Here is an 8,842-nt window from a genome sequence, read left to right as displayed (position 1 = left end):
GCATGGCTTGGCCCACACTGCCTGAGAGGTGACACAGTTACTTGAATGGAGACTCAGATAATATTTCTAACTCCAGATTAATTTCTGAAAAAGGATAAGAAAAGGTATGACTAGTAAAGTAAGATAGGATAAGAAGGCTCATACAAAATGTTCAGTTAAAATATATATATATATATATATATATATATATCTCGAATTATTAAGAGAAAGACACAGATGTGAAAAGTCTACATGGTCTATGACTCAACGCTATGAGGAAAGAAGGCAGTGAGGGAGACCTGGATGGCTCTGCTGGGGAGTGCTTGCCTTGAAAACATGAGGATCTGAGTTCAAGCCCTAGAACCCATGTCTTTAAAAAGCCCCACATCAGGCTGGAGAGACGGCTCTGTGGTGAAGGGCACTGGCTGCTCTCCCAGAGGAGGCAAGTTCAGTTCCCAGCACCCAGGTCAGGCAGCTCACAACTCCTAGAACTTGAACTCCAGGGGTGGTCTGATACCTCTGACCTCTGCAAGCACCTGCCTTCCCATGCGCATGCCCACATGCTTGCACACATTCACACACATAATTAAACATAATAAAATAAGTCCATGTTTTTTAAAAGCCCTGAATGGGGGGGGCATGCACTTGAAATGCCAATGCTGGGGAAGTAGAGTCAGTGTGTCCTGGCTGCTTACTGGCTAGTCAGGCTTCATTTTGGCAAGTACTGGCCAGTGAGAGATTCCTGTTCAAAAAGAGAAAGAAAAAGGTGGACAGTGCCTGTAGATGACGCTCAAAGTTGTCTCCTGGCTGCCACATTCACACACACACACACACACACACACACACACACACACACACACACACACACACACACACACAGGTACAGGTGTAAAGGAAAAAGAAGTGGGAGATTAGAAAGGTCAGTGGCTGCCAGAGATGTGTGAAGGGGATGAGAAGGCAGAGGCAGGCATCTAAGGAGACCAACTGATCCTGCGTGAGACCCCAGTGGCGCCCCTCTACAGGTGTCAACCCCACAGCATGTGGAGCACCAAACCTCTGTGGAAGCTGAGGTCATGGAGTGATGGAAAAATGTCAGCCTGGGTCCATCGACTATGAAGTGTACTGCTGAGGTACAGGCTGACAGAGGAGGAAGCTGTGCCTGGGACAGGGCGTGTTCACAGGAATTCTCTGTGATTTCTGATCATTTTTTTTTTTTTTTTTTTGGTAAGCCCCAATGGTAATTAAGGAAAGGTTTAGAAATCATTTCTCTCATTATAGGCTCTCATAGTGCCACACAGAATACCAGCTTCATTGTAGACAATTCTATTAGATGTATGTGCCTGGGACTCTACACATTCATTGTCCATGCCCACAGAATGTTCCCAATATTTTGTGTGTACTCTGACCTGCTAATACTCAATATTTGTTTAATGAGCGAGGAAATGAATGGGTTCTGAGTCATGACATTCTTGAGGCAGAACTAGAGGATATGGTACCATGAGTCCTGAGAGTTTTCTCTAGGTGTAGGAGGTGAGGAGACTAGGTGATGTCTATCCCCCTCCTCATAAAGTCCCAACGGCAAGCCAAAGTACAATTCGACATTCACCCCTGGGGAACCAGCGAGTTTATTAGACTTATTTACAGAGCAATATGTGAGGGCTTTGGGGGCAGGAGATTAGTGACGGTAAAGAAGCTATGTTGGAAGGTCTGCAAGCATCTGGGTTGCTGGTTTCTCCCATGGCTGTGTAGATGGAACCTTCCCCTAATTCTTCCCATCATCTACACTCTGGCCTCTCTCAGAGATCCCGAGGCCATTTGCAATTAGGGTACAGTGATATACAGTGGGTTTGGAGGAGTGATGGAATCCTTATTGGAGGGTCCTTCTATGAGGGAGTTTCAAGGGTCAACAAGCTCAGAGGTGAGGATCTTCTGTGAATACACTCAGTAGAACTCTTCAAGATGGTGGAAGTTTGGTTTGGAGGATAGTCCTGTACAACACCTTACGAGTCAGAGGCCCTGAAGAGTGTGAGAAGAGTGTGAAGGGAAGATGAAAGCTGAAGGTGAGACCTGTCCAACTGGACCACAGACTGCAGAGGACGGTCCAGGGCCTTGAGCAGAATTGCCCTCAGGATCCATGTGCCACTGTGACGTCAGCACCAGGGTGTCACCAATGTTATTCTTGTTTTACATGTAGCAAAAATAAAAAATTTTCTCCTTTTTTTTTCTTAAAGAAACTGAATTCTAACTTGTTCTGGAAAGAATATAAAACCTCATATACTTTCTAGTTCTTAGATTTATTTTTACTGCAGTCGCTAAAAAAAGACAAAGTCTATTAAAAGAAACCAAGGTCTTCTATTATATCTTCAAAAGAGAGAGAATCCATCCATCTTCCTTTTTCCATCTATAGGGAGAAGAGAGATCTCTGTCCCCCTCTCCCAGTCAACACAGCCCCTCATGTGGACACTATACCCATTCCCAGTTCCCACCCAGCAGCAGGTTTTACAGATGGTGTTGGGGAGCTGGCCATACACTTCCACTGACAGTTGAGCCCCAGCCGTGATCAGAGCCCGGATCTCTCAGGCAAGTCCAGGGACAGTTTCTTCCATGACGTGATCAGTCCAACAGTACAGTACACAGGCAGCATAAAAGGCCATGGGCTGAAGAGGAGAGGAGGAAGCCATGGCACTCAGGGCGAAGGCAGATGTGTGGCTGGCAAGAACCTGGCAGTGCCAGCACAGGATGAGGGCACTGGGCACCACAGCAGCACCGGCCACCAAGGCACTGAAGCCCTTTGAAGCCATCCCCGTGTACTCCAGAAACAAGTGGCTGAAGATGATACAGATCCTGAGGGAGCAGGGCCAGGAGAACCTGCACCTGGAGATGCATCAGGCCTTCCAGGAGCTGGGGCCCATTTTCAGGTGAGGGCCTTCCTGACCCATAGCTGAGCACAGACACAGCTTCCTGACCCTCTGGTTGCTCAGGCTCTGCAGAGTATGAGGTGCTGCATTCCCCAGTAGGCACCAGGCACTCCCTCCTTAGGAAGACAGGGAGGGAGCACAGGAGGTTATGGGCCTGATTCATGGAGACCATGGTTCTCCATGTGGACAGAGAAAGGCACTGCTCATCGCTGAGAGGACAGAGTGCCAGGAGTGCTGAAGTGGAGAGGAGTCAGGCAGAGAGTGGGAGGGCCCACCTGAGGGGAAAGCAAGGGCTAGAGAGGCTGAGGTGAGAAAGCACAGAGACAGGGCTGGCTTTGCAGGGTGCTCAGGTGGAGGGCATTCCACCCTCAGCAGGGCTCTGTTCTCCACCCCACAGGTACAACATAGGAAGTACACAGGTTGTGTCTGTGATGATGCCAGAGGATGCTGAGAAGCTGCATCAGGTAGAGAGTATGCACCCTTATCGGATGCACATGGAGCCCTGGGTGGCCCACAGAGAACAGCGTGGCCTGAGACGTGGCGTGTTCTTGCTGTGAGTGGACATTGAGAATGGGGAGGGAGGTGATTGGTGGCCCAGACATAGGATACTGGTCCTACTTGGGTAGGGGTGTGGAGACCAATCACACTCAAGTGTGGGTCCGTGCCATGCCATGTAGATCCTGGGCCTGAGAAGGCAGGTGGCAGAGGAATGCCTCCTGTCCCAAATTCCTAACTAAATAGGCTTTTTTAGGATGGGATTCTCACTCCTACCAGTTTCAAAGTTGGCCCAGAAAGAGGACCTGGTTCAGGGCCATAGCTAGCTTCTGCCATAGCCTGATGTCCAGCATTGTAGTCTCCATTTAGTAGGGGCAATTTCTCTCAGAGAGATATGTGGTAGACAGTTCTGGGGATGAAGGAGTGGAGAACAGGAAGCTGGGACTCGTGTGGGCTCACAATCAAACATGACCCGGGTAAGAGAGGGGCAAGTTCCCTTCTGCAGCTGGATACACATCTGGAGGGCTAAGCAGGGGTTCCTGGTGAATGCTTGTAGTGAATAGGCTGCCAAGAGGTCACTAGAGGGTGTGGAGGAGCCTACACAGGGATTTCAGGCTGTACACAGGCACACCAGCCCATGTCAGAGTGAATCTGTTTGTTAATAAAGTAGTTTTGGGAAAAGGGCGTATTGGTGAGGCACTTATCTGAGGGAATCTGGCAGGGAGACCCAATGCAAATGGCCTCTGTGGGCAAAGTATGAGCATGTGCCTCTGAGAAAGCAGGAAGCCCGTGTGTGTGTGCATGTATGCACCTGCTTATATTCTTGCATGTGTAAATGTGAGGCCATGTTTTTTGCCTTGACATGAAAGTGGGTGTTGTTTGCATCTGTGACTCTGTGTGTATCTACATCTTTGTGCATGTCTGTTGCCTAAGTATTGTGCACACAGGGACTTGAGTGTTTTTGAGGTTTTGTATGGGTACATGTATGTATGTGCATGTGCATGTGGTCACTGTCCATTGTTGCAGGCTTTAGCACACCAATGGATAGGCATTCTGCATGTGTGGCTCAGTGTGCAAACTCCTGCCTTTTATTCATTGGAGAACCTCCATGGGAGGCCCGTGCCCTGGGCTGTGGTTTGTGCATGTTGTGAGTGGTCCTCTGCTGTGGATCCTGCCCTAGGGAAGATGGGATCCCTTAACTGAGACAGGCAGATGCTGAAGACTCAGAGACCACACACTCTACAGGACTGACAGGGAGGGTGAGCTCAGCTGGGCCTTCTCCTCTGTGGGGAGGTGGTATAGATCAGCAGAGCTGACAGCAATCTCCTTTCTCCCTGGGTGTGGATGTGCCAAGTCCACCTTAGACTTAGTGACCTCTGTCCTACACATAGAGGCTCTATTGGAAGAAAGAAGTGGGCACAGGACCTGCAGAGCCTGCTTCTGAGCCTGACACCCTTTGCCCCAATTTCTTTGAGAAGCAGAAAGATGGGCACAAGCCTGGGCCAGGCCTTTCCTGGGAGGTGTCTGTAGCCCTGCTCTGTGCCCTGCAGAAATGGGTCTGAATGGCGCTTCAACCGACTGAGGCTGAACCCAAATGTGCTGTCACCAAAGGCCGTTCAAAAGTTTGTCCCCATGGTGGACATGGTAGCAAGGGACTTCTTGGAGGCCCTGAAGAAGAAGGTGTTTCAGAATGCTCGTGGGAGCCTCACCATGGATGTCCAGCAAAGCCTCTTCAACTACAGTATAGAAGGTATGTGACTGGAGGAAGGTCCCAATTTAAGGAGTCAGGGAGGGGATTGTAGGGAGGGAAAGATGAAGCAGTTTTGAGGGAAGGGGCTGCCTTGTCTCAGCGATACCATTTTTCTGCAGCGAGCAACTTTGTTCTTTTTGGGGAGCGGTTGGGCCTCCTTGGCCATGACCTGAGCCCTGGCAGTCTGAAGTTCATCCATGCCTTGCATTCCATGTTCAAGACCACCACACAGCTCATGTTCTTGCCCAGGAGCCTGACTCACTGGACAAGCAGCCGGGTGTGGAAGGAACATTTTGAGTCCTGGGATATCATCTTTGAGTATGGTGAGGGTCAATCACCTGGGCAGTGCCATGGGGTAGGGGACATCGGTCAGCTAATTGCCATTCACCTTTACTCATGGCGACACTGGGGTCATCTCAAATGATGGTGACTGCTGCTTCCTGTTCTTTTTCATGTTCCCACTAACCCTATGGCTGAACTGACCCAGAGGTTGTGGGAGAGGAGCAGGGGTTGTCATTGGCCATGAGAGTGGGGTACAAACAAGACAGTGGACCTGCCTGTTCTCAAGCTCCCATGTCACATCTCCAGCCAGCAGATGTATCTGGAAGGTGCATCAGGAGCTCAGACTTGGCAACCCTCAGACCTACAGTGGCATCGTGGCAGAACTAATATCCCAGGGAGCTTTGCCTCTCGACGCCATCAGAGCCAACTCCATTGAGCTCACCGCTGGGAGTGTAGACACGGTCAGGCCAGCCTGTGGGAATCCCCTGTGACTCCCTCCCTGTCTGCATCCTCCAAAGCATTTCCTGTGCACTGCAATCCCAGGCTGTTTCTGTCAGGAGACTGTTGCTCTAGGCTGTACCCAGAGGTACAGGAAGAGGGAGATCCTCAGGTGAAGGTGCAGGATCGGGTGCAGAGATCAAGGGAGCTCATGAAAGGGGACCCTTCAGGGCGGAGCCATTTGTAAGCAGCAACACAAAGCTCCTGGGGGTGGCTGGCTGCCTAAGGCAAGAGACAGGGAGGATAGATGAGGCCAGCAGGGGTGAGGGTCGCATCAGGAAGGGCCATGCATCAGGCTGTGGAGAGATGATCACAAAGTCAGCATGCCCAGGTGTAGCTCGGGGACAGGTTGGGGACATCAGCAAGAGACTTAAGAGGCTGTTTCTGTAGATTGGGTCATAAAGAGGCATTCTGGACATAGAGGCTCAGGACTCACGCCAGGGATTCTCACTGATGTAGGGAGGAGGTAGCAACGGGAACTAGGACCCATTTCAGGCTTGGGCAGTGAGGTCAGTACTGAGTGGCCTAGGGATGCCAATCACTATGAGAATCTAGGTGTGGGTGGCAGTGTCCCTAAGTGATGCTGAAGGTCCATCCCAGTAGGTACCAGAGCAGGCTGTAAGCAGCAGACCCTGCAGGAGCTGAGAGAGTGGCCAGGAATGGGATGTCTGTGGCCTGATCCTCAGGATTTAGGGTCATGGTTCCCAGAGTCCTACCCTGCTCTGGCCATGTACTTCTACCAGAAGGGGAAGGGGGTCATCCTTTTGTAGAAGGGCTTCCCTTTGTGGAGGACTAGGGACAGTGTCTGAGACTTCTCTGGCTCCCACAGACAACCTCCCCCTTGCTAATGACCCTCTTTGAGCTGGCTCGGAACCCGGACATTCAGCGGGCACTTCGGCAGGAGAGCCTGGCCGCCGAGGCCAGCATTGCTGCAAACCCTCAGAGGGCTATGTCCGACCTGCCCCTGTTGCGGGCTGCCCTTAAAGAGACCTTGAGGTAGGTGCTGCCTGCCCTTCCCCTGCTCTTCTGTCCCCTCTCTTTTCTGGGGTCTGAGGGCAGCCATGGTCTCTGCTCTTCTTCCTATGGCTGGACGCTAATGTTCCTCTGGAGGTTGGCTGAGCTCAGCGTAGGCAGGAACCACACCCTCCAGGGACGTGAGGGAGAAAGGTGCAGATGTGGACAGGAGAAGCCCTTCATCACTGAGGCCTCTTCTATTGCTTCCCCCACCTCCAGGCTCTATCCTGTGGGTGGCTTTTTGGAGAGAATTCTAAGGTCTGATTTGGTACTTCAGAACTACCATGTCCCTGCTGGGGTGAGTGATCCTCATATACCCACCAATTGCCCAGTTCTGCATTACCCTAGAAGGCAGTTGAACTTGCCCTTGGCATTTCCCCACAGACATTGGTACTACTCTATCTCTACTCCATGGGTCGAAACCCTTCAGTATTCCCGAGGCCAGAACGCTACATGCCCCAGCGCTGGCTGGAGAGGAAAAGAAGTTTCCTGAACCTGACCTTTGGCTTCGGGGTGCGCCAGTGCCTGGGGAGACGAGTGGCAGAGGTGGAGATGATGCTCCTGCTGCACCATGTGAGTGGCTCTGTGTGGGGCCTGTGGGATGGGGGTGCCAACGGGCAGTAATTGGACTAACAGCATAGGCCATCTGGGCTTCCTGTGGGAGCTGGGCTCTCAGGGCCCCACAGGAGGTCCTCTTTGCAGCATGGTGGCAGCACTGAGCAGCTTAGCTGGAGCTGGGCCAGTGCTCTGCCCTGCTGAGGAGGCCAGATGGAGCGCCCCTCCCCCCGCTTGTGTTCCAGGTGCTGAAATCCTTCCAGGTGGAGACACTCAGGCAAGAGGATGTGCAGATGGTCTACCGCTTTGTTTTGATGCCCACCTCCAGCCCCCTCCTCACCTTCCGGCCTGTCAGCTAGTCCCCTTTGCATCTGGGGTCCCAGTCAGGCCACCAGCCTGCCTCTGTCCTGACACCCAAGGTCTCGCTTCTTTGAATCGGGATGTTTGGAGGCCACCCTGTCATCTTCTGCAATCATGCAAGGATCACAGCTAAAGACCTCCAGGGTCAGGGACTGCAAGGCCAGGGAAGGGACTGGGGCGATCTTGGTGACAATAAGCAGTCCCTGCTGATGATTTTCCTCATCCTTTCCAACAGTCACTCCATGCACCTGTGGCCTTCCAAGGGCCTCAGAATAGTCAGAAGACATTCCCCTCCTTATGTTCCCCATTATTATGCCACGAGCCACAAAAATACAGGCTACATTTTTCACACATTACACATTCGAGCAAGCAATGAGTTTGTGGGGGCCAGATAGATAAGTAGACTATGTATAGACAGAGATATATAGATGTAGATAGACAGATAAAAAGCTGTTTCTGTGTTTTTGTTCAAGTAGCTTGACAATGGAGTTGGAGCATATGAACTGGTAACTCAGTAAAGCATATATAGTGGAGGGACATATGCACTTGCTAAGGACCAGGTAGTGGTGAGATCAGAGATGCAGGCAAGAGGACTTGCTGGACCCCTGATCATGTGTGAGGTCTCTCCGGGGATGGTTGTCTTCTTTCAGGAGGTCAAGGGCCAGTGTCCTTGGAGAAAGCTTTTATCTCCTGAATTGTCAAAGTGGCTCAGAGCACAAGCCTCTTGGGGGTTTCCTCAGAGCTGTGAGAGTCTAGGGAAAAAAGTTTTGTCCTAAAACAACTATTTCACGGAATATCCTGTTCTCAGTACCAAAGTGTGTCTACCTGAACTTTGTGTGCCAAACTCCAAAGTCCATGGCCTTTATGTATGAGTCACTGTGGAGACGGGGCCTTTAACCAGGAAATTCGTGTGAAATGAGGCTACTGGGCTGTGCCTAATCCAATCCCCCAGAGTGCTTCACAAGACAGTGTGGTCACGGGCACAGAGACA

The 8,842-nt window shown here is 51.2% G+C and overlaps 1 protein-coding gene across 2 annotated transcripts; it reads left to right on the top strand.

The window, feature by feature from the left end:
- The first annotated feature begins 2,658 nt into the window (after window positions 1-2,658).
- On the top strand, window positions 2,659-8,287 carry LOC102924048 (cytochrome P450 11B2, mitochondrial). Of its 2 annotated transcripts, XM_042265049.2 has the most exons (9): window positions 2,659-2,897; window positions 3,295-3,450; window positions 4,943-5,142; window positions 5,262-5,465; window positions 5,731-5,885; window positions 6,752-6,918; window positions 7,156-7,234; window positions 7,321-7,509; window positions 7,737-8,287. In XM_042265049.2, the coding sequence occupies exons 1-9, from the start codon at window positions 2,659-2,661 to the stop codon at window positions 7,848-7,850; spliced, it is 1,503 nt and encodes a 500-aa protein (XP_042120983.2). In that variant the 3' UTR covers window positions 7,851-8,287. The 2 variants fall into 2 exon arrangements, with proteins under 2 accessions (XP_042120983.2, XP_042120984.1); XM_042265050.2 differs by lacking the exon at window positions 7,321-7,509.
- The last annotated feature ends 555 nt before the right edge of the window (window positions 8,288-8,842 follow it).

Source organism: Peromyscus maniculatus, chromosome 20, assembly GCF_049852395.1.
Source record: "Peromyscus maniculatus bairdii isolate BWxNUB_F1_BW_parent chromosome 20, HU_Pman_BW_mat_3.1, whole genome shotgun sequence".
Classification (NCBI taxonomy): Eukaryota; Metazoa; Chordata; class Mammalia; order Rodentia; family Cricetidae; genus Peromyscus; species Peromyscus maniculatus.
Note: the sequence above shows the minus strand (reverse complement) of the source record. Positions and strands in the feature narration are given on the sequence as shown.

What these genes read in the sequence shown, in the direction of transcription:
- LOC102924048 (XM_042265049.2), top strand. Translation starts at nt 2,659, where the DNA reads ATGGCACTCAGGGCGAAGGCAGATGTGTGGCTGGCAAGAACCTGGCAG. An exon ending in GAGCTGGGGCCCATTTTCAG is followed by an intron (nt 2,898 to 3,294) that starts GTGAGGGCCTTC and finishes TCCACCCCACAG; the next exon opens with GTACAACATAGGAAGTACAC. An exon ending in AGACGTGGCGTGTTCTTGCT is followed by an intron (nt 3,451 to 4,942) that starts GTGAGTGGACAT and finishes TGTGCCCTGCAG; the next exon opens with AAATGGGTCTGAATGGCGCT.